This window comes from Miscanthus floridulus, chromosome 9 (assembly GCF_019320115.1).
Source record: "Miscanthus floridulus cultivar M001 chromosome 9, ASM1932011v1, whole genome shotgun sequence".
Taxonomy (NCBI): Eukaryota; Viridiplantae; Streptophyta; class Magnoliopsida; order Poales; family Poaceae; genus Miscanthus; species Miscanthus floridulus.
The window spans coordinates 101,030,022-101,045,692 of record NC_089588.1 but is presented as its reverse complement, the minus strand read 5'-3'; the positions used below and the strand labels follow the sequence as shown (position 1 = coordinate 101,045,692).

At 41.3% G+C, this 15,671-nt stretch overlaps 1 protein-coding gene and 1 pseudogene across 1 annotated transcript; one reads left to right on the top strand and one right to left on the bottom strand.

The window, feature by feature from the left end:
• The first annotated feature begins 1,193 nt into the window (after positions 1-1,193).
• Positions 1,194-1,946, top strand: LOC136480412 (glycine-rich cell wall structural protein 2-like). The gene has a single exon (XM_066477962.1). It carries the CDS (start codon positions 1,194-1,196, stop codon positions 1,944-1,946), a length of 753 nt encoding a protein of 250 aa, XP_066334059.1.
• Positions 1,947-8,244: 6,298 nt separating this feature from the next.
• Positions 8,245-14,353, bottom strand: LOC136482474 (disease resistance protein RGA5-like; annotated as a pseudogene).
• Positions 14,354-15,671: the final 1,318 nt, after the last annotated feature.

Below are 15,671 nucleotides of genomic sequence, written 5' to 3'. Positions count from 1 at the left end.
TGAGAGAAACAAAGAATCAGCTTATGCATCACAAATCATAAACCACGAGGTTACAATGAATTGAAGGTCACACTTTTTTTATCAGATGGTTCCAAATAAAAACTTGAAAGCAAGATAACTTCTGATCTATTCTGTTATTTACTTTGCAGAATGTGTTTTCTATTCAAAGCAAGACTAACCAGCTACCAGCCTAACATGATTCAACAAACCAATTATCACACACAAATAAACAAAACATTTCGTCTTATCCTCTAAAAGAGTATTTCATCCTTATAAAGGCTAGTCTTATTCCTAGTTGTGTCCAACAAGTATCCTTAGGAAGACCTACTGGATAGACAACGCAAGCAATGGTGACACAGGTGAAATCCAATCTCTGAAAAAGATAACTTGTGCAATACTACTGAAAGTTGTAACTTCATTAACACATATTTACAAATAAAAGGATAAGCATGTTTGGTTAATAATTGTTAGGAGTTACTACAGTTCTGAAATTAATACAAATTAAACATGAATATTTCAATAGTTCATATGTTCAACAGATGACAACCATGTACCGAAGTCTGGACTGCCCAGAGTCCTCACAAACATAACACATAATCTTTATATGGTAAGACACTATGCTTGGAGCAATTCAGCTTGTAGATAAATGAGCTAGAGGGCAACAAGTATATGGATCTTCTGTCTAGTACGATCAGGTTAAGGAATTCAACCTCACTAATACAACTGATGTCATCTGGATAAAAATACACAACCGCTGCAAATTAGCCACACTCACCTACTACAACCATTTCATTTCTGGTTATAAAGTGCAGCAAAAGGTAACTCATCCTTAAACACACTCACCTAATACTACAATACTGCTGCAATTAAGCAACAAATTAGTGAATGTCTAGGAGCAGATATACAAAAATGTAAATTACACCAACATCATCACGCCCAATTAAACAGCCCAGAGGTTGCATAAATTACAATTAAATAGTTCAAATGTACTATAATAACAGGAACCACGAATCGCAAAGCAAAAGCAAAACCTAACCCTAGAGACACGATTTGCAGCACCTAAAAAAGACATGCACAGATCCATTCGAGGGAGGAGCTCCCCACGGGATGTATGCCCGATCTGGAACTGCAGTGCTCATACAGCAGCGAGGGGAAGGGGGCTGCGCGGATAACATCACAGCCCGACCAGGGGCATGGCCAGTAGCAGCGCCGGGGAAGAAGAAGGCCAGGGAGGGGCGACGCCGGGGAAGAAGAAGCCCGGGGAGGGGCGCCGCCCGCCACTACTAGAGCCCAGATCCGGCCGCCACCGGCTGGATCCGGTAGAGGGAGGGCCGGATCCGGGAGAGGGAGGGGCAACACCAGGGAAGAAGGTCGGGGAGGGGCGGCGCCAGGGAAGAAGAAGGCTGGGGAGGGGCGGCGCCGGGGAAGAAGAAGGCCGGGGAGGGGCGAAGCCCGCCGCCATGCCGCACGCTGCCTGTCGCCCGCCACCACCAGAGCCCAGATCCGGCCGCCACCGGCCTCCATCGGCCGGATCCGGGAGAGGGAGGGCTGGATCCGGGAGAGGGAGGGGCGGCGCCGGGGAAGAAGAAGGCCAGGGAGGGGTGAAGCCCGCCGCCACGCCGCACGCCGCCCGCCACCACCAGAGCGCAGATCCGGCCGCCACCGGCCTCCACCGGCCGGATCCGGGAGAGGGAGGGGCGGCGTCGGGGAAGAAGGCCGGGGAGGGGCGGAGCCGGGGAAGAAGAAGGCTGGGGAGGGGCGGCGCCAGGGAAGAAGGGGAGAAGGAGGGGTGGGGCGGCGGCCCGGGAGAGGGACGGAGGGGAGGGGAGGGGAGAGGAGGGGCGCTGGGGCCGGGTGCCCGGGAGGAAGAAGGGGAGGGGGCGCTGGGGGCCGGATGCCCGGGAGGAAGAAGGGGAGGGGGCGCTGGGGGCCGGACGGTTATGTAGATATTTTATTTGTTTGCCGAGTGTCCCCAGATCGGGCACTAGGCAAAGTTTTTTTTATTTTTTTCTTCTCTTTCTTTTTTAGAAAAATGATTTATTTCTTTGCCGAGTGTTCTAGATCTGAGCACTTGGCAAATTTTTTATTTTTATTTTTTTCTTCTCCTTCTTTTCTAGAAAAGAGATTTTATTTATTTGCCGAGTGTTATTTTTTGACACTCGGCAAACCCTCTCTTTGCCGAGTGTTTTTTTTTGACACTCGGCAAACCAACCTTTTTGCCGAGTGTTTTTTTTTTGCTGAGTGTTTTTAGCTCAGCACTCGGCAAAGATCTTGTTTGCCGAGTGCCCGAGGGAATACACTCAGTAAAGATAAAAACACTCGGCAAATTTGAGGATTCCGGTAGTGGCGGTGGTGGATAGCCTATTTGCTGGCCTGCTGGGAAGGGGGATCGGAGACATAGAGCAGCACAAGGCTTGATGAATTAGTCGTACGTGTCCATTAATTATGATGCCGGTTCATCACATTCACCTAACCTGGTACTAACTATGTTTTTATTAACTCACCAATAATGCAGTAAATAAATATTTTGCCATCTCATCAGTTAGCCTCCGTTACAAGAATATATAATTAACCTCGCTTTCACAGTGCAAGGAAACTTCCACACGAAGAAGCCCCGTCATCTCCCTATATTTCCATTAACAATGATGAAACCCTGTCATCATCCCTATTCTTCCTTTAACAATATAATGATAACGGCAACCAAGTCTTTGCAAGTTGAGGTACTACTTTATAATTTGCTTATTACTGAAAGTGAAAGGTCGATGAACTTATCATCATTTCGGAAAGCCAAGTGCCAAGCGATTAACCAATGCCCAGCACTAGTACAGTAAATATTTTCTGCCTCTAAAAATCTGTTTTTCTAGAAATACACGAAAAACCAAATAATTAAATCCATCGCCGGATTCAAACCCATGAACTCAGCAGTAGGGATGAAAACGGATCGGATACGGACGGATATCACCGATATTACATTTGTTTTCATATTTCTGTCCGAATTCGGATTCGAATACGGATAGTGTCAACTATGTCGGATAGGATACGATTGGATATCGACATCATAAATATACGATTTGAGTATTTGGATATGGATACGGTATCGGATGTTGGATATCCGGACTCGGATACGGATAGATCTCAACCCCTCTAAACGGATTCGGTTTCGAATACGGTCGGAAAATATCCGTACCGTTTTCATCCCTACTCAGCAGTAACACCTCCTTACCACTGTAGCACACACTCAGTGCATATAGGATTCTATCTTTTTGTACAAATATTTCGTAACCTTGTATTGAACATTTTGACTACTAAATAAACTCAAATAAAAAAGTTTGAACTACAAAGTTTTAAATCTTGTTCACCACTACGAATTTAGTATGCATTTCGAGAATGTTTGAACAATTCATAAATTTTAATCACAAAATATGTGAATTTAAAACAAATATTTGACACACTAAATAACATTGAATCAAAAACTCGTCAGCCGAAAACATGTAGATCTTGTCGGCCACTACAACTTTGGTTTTAAGTATGTGAACATTCAACGTCGCACGAGTCTAGAACAGTTCAGTTCAGAATACAAAATGCTGGATCTGAACAAGGTCGTTTTTAAGATTTGTCGGAAGTTCTGACATCTCCGAATGTTGGAACTTCCGACATTTGTCAGATCCTTCGACGTGGGAATGACCCAAGGCACCCAAATAGTTTTTTTTGGTTTCTTGAAAGTTCCAATGTCTGTTGGAACTTCCGACTGTAGGAACTTCCGACATGTGTCAAACCTTCCGACGTTGGAGCATCTTTTCGAGGGCTTAACTTCTCCATGCGGACTCCAATTCGGACGTTTCATATATGTTTTTTGACCATCTTGATGAGAGTAACGCAATGGTGAGATCCATTTCACAATTTGACAACCTCATAAAATGGACAATTTTGGTTGCCAGCAGCTATTAACAAGGATTTGTCATTCTGTGTGACAATGACAAATAAAAGGGAAAAAGACTTTCTATATTTTCTAAACATCTCACGCTAAATCAAATCCATGATAAATTTGAATCCAAATGCTACGGTGGTTCTACACATCCAAAATTGATATATATGCATCAGCACGAAGGCAAGCCATCAATTGGTGTACACAATACTTATTATTAACTAACTAATGTGATCGTGCATTGCAACAGAATGTATATCTAATGGTCACATCATCTTTTTTTTATTCAACGATACACGTCAGGTGCTTGATTACATCTTGAAATCGAACTCTATATCATTCTAGGACACTGTGATGATCCAACTCACATGTTCGGAAGTTGGCTTCGTGTTTTTCGAAGGGATTTAAAACCTTCCGTTCTGCTGGGGGACGGCAACTACTTGTTGATCGTTTGGTTATGCAGAAATGATTTGGTATTTGAAAAAAATATGTTTATTCTCTGTTGTAGGTGGTACATTCGGTTATCCATTGGCTCTGCACATGATTATCCTCTAGAAGTTCTCTGCAAAGGTTTTGGTTGCGGTAGCATCGCAACACTTGACGCAAGCAGTCACGATGTTTTTCTCGAGAGAACTTCGGTGGCGATCTAGTGTTAGGATTGATAATCATTAGCGAGTTAGGCTTTGCTTATGTTTTTGTTTAGGCTATGTGGTTTTTTTGGAGGAGACCAGAGTAGGATCACATTTTTTGTATAAACTCGATGTATTGATTGTAAATTAATAAAATCCTCCATTTATTAAAATATATGGGTACGTGAGATGGCAACGGACCATAGAAATGCTCCGTATTATGATTCGTTTAAAATTGGACTCCATACCATCATATAGTAATTTATTGTTCCTTTGAGCAATTAATTGCCACAAACTGATTTTTTTTATATATACGCTCCTTCACAGGTTCGATCATTACTGTTAAGAAAATAGCAATTGTTAAGATAATTCCCTGAGAGGCTAAGATATATGCAGAGTGCCAATATACCTAACATCATGACCCTAGGGATCTCAAATAAATAGAGAAAAATAATAGAAACCCGATTTGGATACATCAATTCAGCATCCATACTAGAAACCAATATGATTATGGATATTTATATTACAAGTTTACTAGTTATGGATTTGGACAATTTGAATTTTGAGACATCAACATTTCCACCCCTAATTGGGAGCCTGCTGACCTGACCAGGCTTTTCTAGCTACCTTCACCTGGCATTTCTATCTATATATATAGTTAGAAATGCAAGATTGAATGGTGAATTTCATGCATGGGTCATCTTTAGTATTTTTAAGATTAATGATTTTAAAATTCATAAGTTTTTTGATTTTTTCAAAGTATCTCGAATGGAGAAATGACCTAGAGCAAAGTAGTAGTACTCAAAGAGATATGGAACTTTATTGTTGATGACCTTTTCATTTGATATCATTTAGGACCAAAAACTCTATTTTCAGATTAACAATTTTGAAATTCATATATTTTTTAATTTTTTAAATGACCTCAAAGGGAGAAATGACCTAAAACAAAGCTGTAGTCGTAGACTTGAAGAGATCTAAAATTTTCTAGTACAAATTTTATAATTTGAATTCATTTAGGGTCTCAAATAATTATTACAATATTTACCAAAGTAAATGCAAAACGAATATATTAGGTATATAGTCAGAAGTGACTTCGAGGCGTAATGATCAAGAAAGTAAAGCGCGATGCTAGAGGTCATGAGTCTAATCCCCGCTGCACGCGTGTGTATTTTGTGTGAAAAAACTTGTGATTCGTGTGCCTTGCCACTGTGTAGGGCTAGCGTGTTGGGCCTCTCCAGGGTTCAACTTTTTTATTATTTTTTATTCAGTTTGTAAATTTGAGAAAATGATTTCTTGATGCGGTCGAGATTCGGCCCATCTTTAAGAATCGATTTCTAGAGATGGCTGAACAACCGCTGCTACAAATCGTTGATTTGTACAAACTGCTAGGGCAGCCGCCTTTACAAACCATCAACAGCCGCATAAAAAAAATGTGGTTGTACTAGTGGTTGACACGCTGAAGCCATTTGGGAGAGATAATACTTTGGTCTGTCAGCCGTTTATTACTTTGCTGCACAATTTGTGAAATATCACTAATTATTTATAGTGATTTAAGAACCTGTGTGAGCATTAACAGAGCATTATTTAAAGCATGATAATAAAATGTCAGTGTTGCACTAGCTATCAGCATTATTATTTTTTTAGATAATGGAACAAAGTTCCAGGCTCTACCATCCACAGCTGAAGGTTTCCGATACAAAATAAGGCTCACACACTAACAGAAAACAGGAGCAGAGTTCAGAACTGAAAAATAGCGCAAAAAACAAATCAAAGAGCTAAGCCTCAATGCGGTTCCTCAATCTCCAGCCAAATTTCGCAAAGATAGTTAAGAGCAAAGTCTCCCATCTTCTACAGCCTTCCATGAACAAAGGTCACTCCTCCTCCCTATGCAGTATGGACCATTGTCATATCCAATAGGTCGCTCTGAAAATTACCTGCATAGAAGTATTATATTTGGCCTTGTTAAATACCATATCATTTCTATTCAACCAAATTGCCCAACAAAGTGCAGCCGCTCCTAGCAAAATTTGGTTTTTGAGCTTTGGACATAATCCATGTAGCCAAGAACCAAACAGATTAGCAAAGCTAATAGGTGGTTGAATTCCAAAAGTGATATGCACAGTATTCCAAACAAAGCTAGCAAAATGACAATCAAAGAATAAATGTTTGATAGTTTTATCAGAACTACAGAGACAACATTTGATACTTCCTTGACAGTTCCTCTTTGCTAAATTATCTTTCATAAGTGTTACGCCATTTTTAAATACAATAGGAAAATTTTAATTTTCAGTGGTTCTTTTAATTTCCAAAGAGGACTTTTGTTGGGAAGAACGTCTTGTTGAATCAAATTTCTATTCATATGGGTAACAATACACAACTTTAACTTGGCACATCAAATTTTATAGCATCTTGTTTTGGTGCGTATTAGGTGTAGACTTGCCCAAGGTGAAAGTCGTCGACCGAACCATAAGTTGCTTATGTTTCTTAAAAAAAGGAAGGAAGAAGCACTGCATTATGTAAGCTGAAAAGGACGTAAATCGTTTCAACTGGGATACCAAATTATAGCAATACCAAGCTGTTGTGAAGTCCGATTGTCTGAGAGTTGAAAATGTATCTGGTAGTTGTAGGTTCAGCCCTGTGGCAGAAACCGGGATTTGTTTTGCTCCTGAGGAATTGGATAGGGAGCAGAGCACGAAGCTAAGGATAATTAATTAATTAAGTTGATCGCTGCACAAGCAAACGGTCTCGAATCAGCTGGGTGGTGCAATTACGAAATTGAATGCACGAATCCAACTTGGATAACGAGCACCAACAGGCTCCTACAAGTTCCTTCCTCTGCCTTGCTTTGTTTGGAGAAAGGAGATTATTGTTGTAAAACAGGTCGTCAGTAGGTAGGACATTTCCCTCTCTATCCCTCACGATCAACATAGTAGATAAAAGTAAAACACATAGATACAAAAGATATGCAGACTATTCTTTATTCCTCTGATGAATATTGATGATTACAACATAGACCTCCCACCTATATATAGTGCTGCTAAGGCCAAAGAGTTTGGAGAATTAGGATTTCTCCTTCTCCTTTCCTTATAGGACAGAGTCCGTACGTTTTACCCAACAATTATATCTAGGGCACTACCGTTGCTCGGGCCTAGACTACTTGCTCCACTCTGGGCCTGCGAAACAGAAATTGGGCCTGCCAGTGCTCTTAGTCGTTTCTGGTGGCCCAGTCGCTTCTCCATCTTCTAGCCCAGCCAATCATCTTGACTAGCCCAGCGCTCATCTTGGAAGCACCGGTGTCTTGAGCAGGTATCGTGACAAGCATGTGCTTCTGTTTACTTGTGCCGTGCAGCATTCTGATCTTATAAGGTCTATTAAGTTTCTGAAATCGGCTTGATCTTTCCTTAATCGGACCAGCATTGCGCTCAAGTTTCTTCACGGCGGCTAGAATCATTTTGCACACAAGTGGCTTCTGGGCTCTTCAGAATCAGACCATGGTGGCAGATGTAAATCATGTGCATATGGACCGTGTCAACACTCTGTTAGATTAATATGTTTCTTACGGGGTCAGCTCAAGACAAGGTACCAAACAAACTGCAATACGTGTGAGGCATGCTGTACGTGGTAAAAGCAAGACAAGCTTTGCATCCGAAAATACAAGACGCATAAAAACGACGATGACAGCACATGACATGATAATTGTGCCTCCAATAATTGTGCAAAACAAGTATATGGCACAAACTTAATTGTACGTACATGATGACCCGATAAAAACTAGTAAGCCAGCAGCTCTGGATGATCAAGTTATACTAAAGGTCTAAAGAGCATAGTAAACTGAAACCTTGAGCAAGCCAAGTGGGTCTACAGAGATTCAGAGAGCCTGATGGAATACACAAGAACAATGTGAGTGTAATAAGCATGGCCATTGACGTCGATCGCAGAGTAAAGCTGGATCGCGAGCAGTGGAAATACTGGGGTTGTTGCTGAATCTAGTGCAATGGACACACGAAGTGGAGACAGTAAGCAATGGGCCATTGGCGAAGATATCACAGATGAACTTGTTGTAGGTAGTGGCTGAGGCCATAGCCGATGTACATCCAACAATTACCTGGTACATGTACACCACAAAGGATTAGCATCATTTACGAATAACTCAGAATTTCTATGAGAGGACAGCCACATTGGTTTCGGAATACTGCAGCAGACAGAGTCTTACTGTGCAAAGAAGAAACAGAGTTCACAACTAGATCGTGCAATCACCAGTTGTGCTAGTAACAAGTGAATAAAAAGGATAACTAGAAGCATAACAAATGTAATGGATTCTTAGAGACATATAAAACTGGAATAAAATAGTTGGGTAAATAAGGATATTTGTCATGGTAAGTTGGGTGAATCAGAGGCATTCATCGATGCCATAGTACTCATGGCAGCATGCAGAAGATTATTAGACAGGCTACACAAAGAGGTGGTTAAAAAAAGTTATTGGACCAGCTAAAGAAACAGAGAAAGGAAGAGGAGTACGTACATGCACAGCTGGATCCACTCATCATCAATTCTGATACGAATATCACGATGGTTGGGGTTGGCACGTGCCTCGTTCTTCAGCGTCTCTTTTACTTTCATTGCCATCTCTTCACTGATTGTCTCCTCTCCATCAAGGTGAACCCAAACAGTCTGTAGAGACGGGAGGTGGCTTAAGGTCAGGTCGTCATCAGTAAATTCTGTATCGCCGAAATCCTCTGGTCGGATATGAAACACAAAACGTCGAAGCCTGGGCATAGCTCCAGGTGGGAATATAGATGGCACCATTGAAAACCCAGAAAATTCACACCGTGTCACACATGGGAAGGCATCAGCGCTAATCATGAACCTTTCAAACACTTGTTTTGTGCCAGCCACATGCAATTCGAGAACACGAAGAACCTGCAGCATGCCGAGGACTTGGATGTCCTCCCTTCGCACTTGAGCCACGATTATGTGTAGATGGGAAAGGAGGAGAAACGATGCGGGATTGATCCATGTTGGCAACCGGCTGGTTCCATAAATAAGAAGATGATATAGGTTCGATAGGGAGTCCACTGAGCCTTCAAGATCAACTGCCACGTCATTTGAGATTTCTACTCCTAGAGTTTGGATTTTGAGCAGTTTGCCAAGGGACCCCACTAGAACTCTGCACATGCTTTCATCCCATCTGCCTTCCTTGTCCTTTGTGAGCACAACGTATAGCACCCTCAGATGCGTCAGATGGCCCAGCTCTTCTGCAATATATACAGAATCCACATTCATTCGAAGATGCTTCAGAGACGACAGATTTCCCAAACCACTTGTTGGCAGCCTTGTACTGTCCCCAACAACAAAGCACATTAATTGGCCCAGCTCGAAGATACTCAATGGCACTTCTTTTATGCCAGTTCCACGTAAGATAAATGTCTGCAAAAACTGTAGCTTCCCTATCTCTCTTGGGACCTCGCCAGCATATCTAGTATCTGCTAGACTTAGATACCTCAGGTGAAATAATTTACCAACAAAATCTAGACTTGGATGGTCATTAAGATCGCAGTATTGAAGATCCAGTACACACAAAAGATGATAGCACGAAAGGGGTGGCATTGAATTAATTATAGCAGGATTTTTTATAGTAAGGGACCTCAATTTTGACGTATTCATTTTAGGACAACTAGTACTATGGATAGACAGCCTGCGAACCTTGCTTTCTGAAGATGTGATTTGCTTGGAGTCGCCATATACAGTGGTAGCAAAACTTTCATCTCTTGACACGGAACAAATGAGATCAAACACCATATCATGCACCCGGCAACTAAGAGGAGACACATAATCCTCCTCATCTATGTCTCCTGGCTGGATGAGGCTTCTATTTAGAAGCTCGTTAAAGTAACTCTGTCCAATCTCAAATAAGCTTTTCATCCCATGTCCTTGTTGGACAAATCCTTCTGCTATCCACCTAAAAATCAACCTGCTTTTTACAATCTCATAATCTTCAGGAAATAGACTTAGATATAGTAAGCATGTCTTCAACTGAGGAGTTAGATCATAATAGCTAAGCAGCAATATCTTTCTCATGTCGTCCATACCGGGATTGTTTCCTATTCCGGTACCAATTGCATCACACACATCGCACCACTCATTAACATTTCTTGACTTGTTAGCCAGCAAGCTAGATATGGTAACAATAGCTAATGGAACACCTCCACATTTCTTCAAAACTTTTTCAGATACAACAGAAAATTGTTGAGGACAATTCACTTTCGGAACCAAATATCCTTCCATAGAATAATATTTTTGAGTTATGGTGAGTAAGAGGTTTCATCTTATAGCAACCGCCAACATGCTCAGCAACATCAATTATGCGGGTAGTTGTGATTATTCGGGTTTTTTGGCCATTCTCAGGCAGAGCGCATCTTATTATCTCCCATGGTTCTGTATCCCATATATCATCTATAACAATGAGGTACCTGTATGCATTCGGCAATAGAGCGTCATGGAAAGCATGGTAGACATGATTTGCAATATAAGCATATGTCAGTAATAATTTGCAAACATAAGTAAGAATTTGCTTGGCAAACTTTATAGAAATATGTCAAATTTCACCGTTTTCTTATGTTTTTCTCATTTCTCTCCTAACACCAAATGTTATACAGTTAGCAGCCCACAAAACAAAGAATGAGCTAGCCCATTAGGATGGTATGTACTACGATGATATGGCAGCAGCTTTTGCAATAACTTGGCTTTCTTTGGGAAATTTTCACTAGTGTGTAAATCTATTCTTTGAAAGGTATGTACTTAGTTATCCACGTGCTGTATACATAGACTATAATCAAGATGCTGGCTTCAAAGCGCTTAGTTATGGCTGCTTCGAATCATTTGGCACAAGTGGTTAGACTAATGTTTTTCCGACCACATGAGAAGCAATCTAGTCTTCAAATTGATAGCTACTAGGGCATGTTCAGATCCATTAGTGCTAACTGTTAGCACCAAAAATTAGTGCTAGAGATTCAAAACAGTATAACTAACAATCCAACAAATAGCAAGCTCAAATTGAACGACCACTCTAATAAAAAGTTATTAATTGGCACCCCAAGATAAGTGTGAGTAACTATTTGATGGAGGATCTAAATGGGTCTGAACTAATAGGTTAGCTAATAGGACTGCTAATACAAAGTTATTAGCTGGCTTTCATCTACTAGCATCTAACTATTAATATTAGTGGATTCATATAGGCCCTCAGAGTATAAGTTTTTTTTTTCTCTATTAGGTTGCGTGAATCGTGCTATGTAGAAGTCAGGGGATTTTTGAGACCTTTTTATCAACTCGATGTAATGCTCTTGAAGGTCAATAAAATCTTTGATAGGTAGAGTACGGTGAAGACAAATGAAGGTAGTGATGCTCATGTGTGCTACAATTGTGTAATAATTTCAAATGAAAATTTGAATATGAGAAAGTTAAAAATTGATTGGCACTTTCACCACGGAAAGAAGATACACATGCGCAGATGCCACACTCATTCACGACTATAACCTATCATTAACATACAAATCTACCATTGACACACGTGTGTGAAAGAATCTTAAGGGGTTCCCATCCGATGAACTCATACTGAGATGACTTGAACTTGCACACAAGATGGCACATACCTCTTATTTATGAGGAATTCATGGACAAGATCAGTGAGATGTTGTTGACCCAATGCGGTGTTGTGAATGTCCTTGTACTCTTTCTTGTCAAGCTCATAAAGAATGTCCTTCAGAACTTTTATATTGTCAGCATCATGCACCACCGGACTCAGTGGCTTTGCTGAATGCCAGGGGCACTCGGCAAAGCCCAATTTATACTCGACAAAGGCCACTCGGCAAAAAATGGCAGGCAAAGGCGTTGGAACCGAAAAAAACCCGAAAAAAATGAGAATTTTTTTTAATCGGTGGAGGCCCCCACTGGCCAGCGCCCGCCCATCTCCGGCATTTTTCGCGTAAAATTCACGGCAACGAGGCCGGCGGGATTCGAACTGGCGACCTCTCCCTCGCGCGTCCCCTCCTCTAACCACTGCACCACACTGCCACATATGTCTAGATTCCGTTTTGGTTCCCCACATATTATACTAAACCGAGTGTAAATTGCTTGTTTGAGGCCCTAAACGAATTCAAATAAAAAAGTCGTAAACTACAAAGTTTCATAACTTTTTGAGATCTATACTTTTAGTTTAGGAAGTTTTTCCATCCGAGGTCGTTTATAAAATTTGAATTTCAAAATTTTGAAATTCAAACGCAGTTTTGCATGATAAGATGATTTCAAATCAAAAAGTTGCCAACTACAATGTTTCATAACTTTTCAAGATCTACAGAGTTTATTTTAGTTGTTTTTCCATCCGAGGTCGTTTGAAAAGTTCGAATTTTAAAATTTTGAAATTCAAACACAGTTTTGCATGACAAGATGATTTTAAATCAAAAAGTTGCCAATTACAAAGTTTCATAACTTTTCGAGATCTACAAAGTTTATTTTGGTTGTTTGATCATCTGTTCATCCGACATGGTCGTTCTAACATTGTTTACAAATCTTATATATCTCTTTTGTAGTTTCATAAACTACAAGAGAGATATGTTAGATTTGTGAACAAATTTACTTTCACTTTGTCATATGAAGAAAAGACCAAAACAAACATTGTACATCTTGATGAGTTATACAACTTTGTAGTTGAAAACTTTTTCATTTGAATTAATTTACTGCTTCAAAATGTGCTTTGAAATTTTCTTTACCTATTATAAAAAAAAACACTTGGCAAAGAAGCTCTTTGCCAAGTGTAAAAAAAAACACTCGGCAAAGAAGGTTCTTTGCCGAGTGTCAAAAAAAAAAACACTCGGCAAAGAGCTTTTTTGCCGAGTGTTTTTTTCCGTACTCGGCAAAGAAGCTCTTTGCCGAGTGCCGAAAAAAGCTTATTTGCCGAGTGCGGGAAAAAAAACACTCGGCAATCCACTTGGCACTCGGCAAAGAGCCGGTCTCCGGTTGTGACGAGACACTGATACAAAAGCCATGCAATTGAATTGCGGTTTAAGCTTGTCATAAACTGCTTTAGCAAGCGTTGTCTTGCCTAGTCCTCCAAAGCCAACAATAGAGACTATCCTTTGTTCAGCAGACGACATGCCACAATCTTCCTTTGTCAACTTCGAGATCAGCTCTTCCCTTGGCTCATCAATGCCGACAAGGCTAGCCGCTTTAGTGTACAGAGCTGTTATGCGAGGGTCAACTGAGGTTTTGGTAGAAGTAAAAGGATCAACCTTGTACCTGTGTAGAGAGATGAAAAAACCAGAACAAAGAGGCAAATAAGGGAAAATTTTGGTGAAATTCAAATGCAAAGTCTGTGATGTCCCGGCCCTGACCTGTCACGTCGCTCGGCCACGTCCTTGACACGCTCCTTGATGTCCTTGATCTCTTGGCCAATCTCGTGTCAAGTCCTGGCCTTGCTCATAGTACCTGTCATCTTCTTGATGAATCTTTTGATGCTCCTTTTGCTGGGAGGCTCAGAGCCCTGAACACGCACAAGGAAGGTGTCAACTATGTCCTCCATGTCGTAGGAGAGCTCCCTAACCTCCCGAGCCCAGATCTTGACTACATCTTTGAGCTGCTCCTGTGGCACCCCTCCGACATCGCGGAGGGCGGCATGCATACTCTCCAGCTCTCTTGTAACGAACTCGATGTCCTTCTTGACTCCCTTCTGCAGGTTGTACTCATCCTGGAGCGGCTGGACGAGTTTAGGAAGCTGGGTGCCCAGTGCCCCTGTCGCAAACTCCATGGCTCCCAAGGTCACTAGTCACTACTGACTACTGATATTCCCGAAGCACATGTGAATGTGGATCTAGAGATCAGAAAAGACTCGCGCAGATTAGGTTGCAGAAGCAGCTTTCATCCACTGATTGAAGAAGAAAACGTGGAGCAGCAGAAGAAAAAAAATGCAACGAATCGAAATGGAACAAGCAAGATAGAAACAAATCCAATCGAACTAGAAAGCAAACATCGATCGTTCTATGCATGTCCAACCAGCACGAAAGAAGCTAAGCCAAATTAAAAGATCCACAACTCACCATGGTTTCCTGGAGCCTGTAGTATGGGACATGGGAGAGGGGGGCAGTAGTGAGCAGTAAGGTTTGAGGAATGGTACTGAACGAGTTTGCTCGAATGGGGTTTAGCGGAGACACGTCTGGAAGACCCGCATAAACAAATCACTGATGTAGCTCGAGACCTGATGAATCTGTCACAAGTCTCTATTACTTAAACTTGTCCAACTCATCTTGAATAATGGCAGGGCTAACGGCAGTAGGTATGCGTCTGCCTAGCCATGTGTTCGAGTACTGTAGTTTACGCTTCACGAGACGAGGAGTGTGGACGGTGTACTCACGTGGCCGGCCACATGCACACATCTCTACGTATTGCCGTTGTGTTTAATCTCAGCAGTGTACGACCGTTCCATATGTATGGTTCAAAACCTCGTAAAGTAAAAGATTACAACATAAATTAATGTGCGCAATAGTACAGGATCCATGTTCATCTCAACAGATTCGTTTCCCTACCTAGTCGTCATTCAAATGAACTAGCACTAGTGCAGGACTGATCACTAGTCCCGGTTGGAAAACCGGAAATCCCTTTAGTCCCGGTTTCCTAACCGGGACTATGAATCCGGGACTAAAGGCCATCCCTTTAGTTCCAGGACTGAAAGTGGACCTTTAGTCCCGGTTTCTATTACCAACCAGGACTAAATAACCCTCTAGACCTTGCCCCAGGGCCGGCACATTTAGTCCTGGTTGGTGTTTCCAACCGGTACTAAAGGTGTTTTTTTTTTCCTTTTCTTTCCTTTTTCTTTTATGGTTTCTTTTCAATTCAATTATTTTTTGGTTTCAATTAGCTTTTCGTATATGAATTCTACGCTACTAATATACGTCCATATGTATAAGTTTTTGTTCGAGCATTATACATAAATAACACACTAAAATGTATGAAACTATACAAATATTTCAAAAGCTTGTACATGGAATATGTACATAAAGTAACAAAAGCTTGTACTCATGTCCTTGGGATTACATTCAATGCTAATTTTCACCACGGGTAGGAGATAT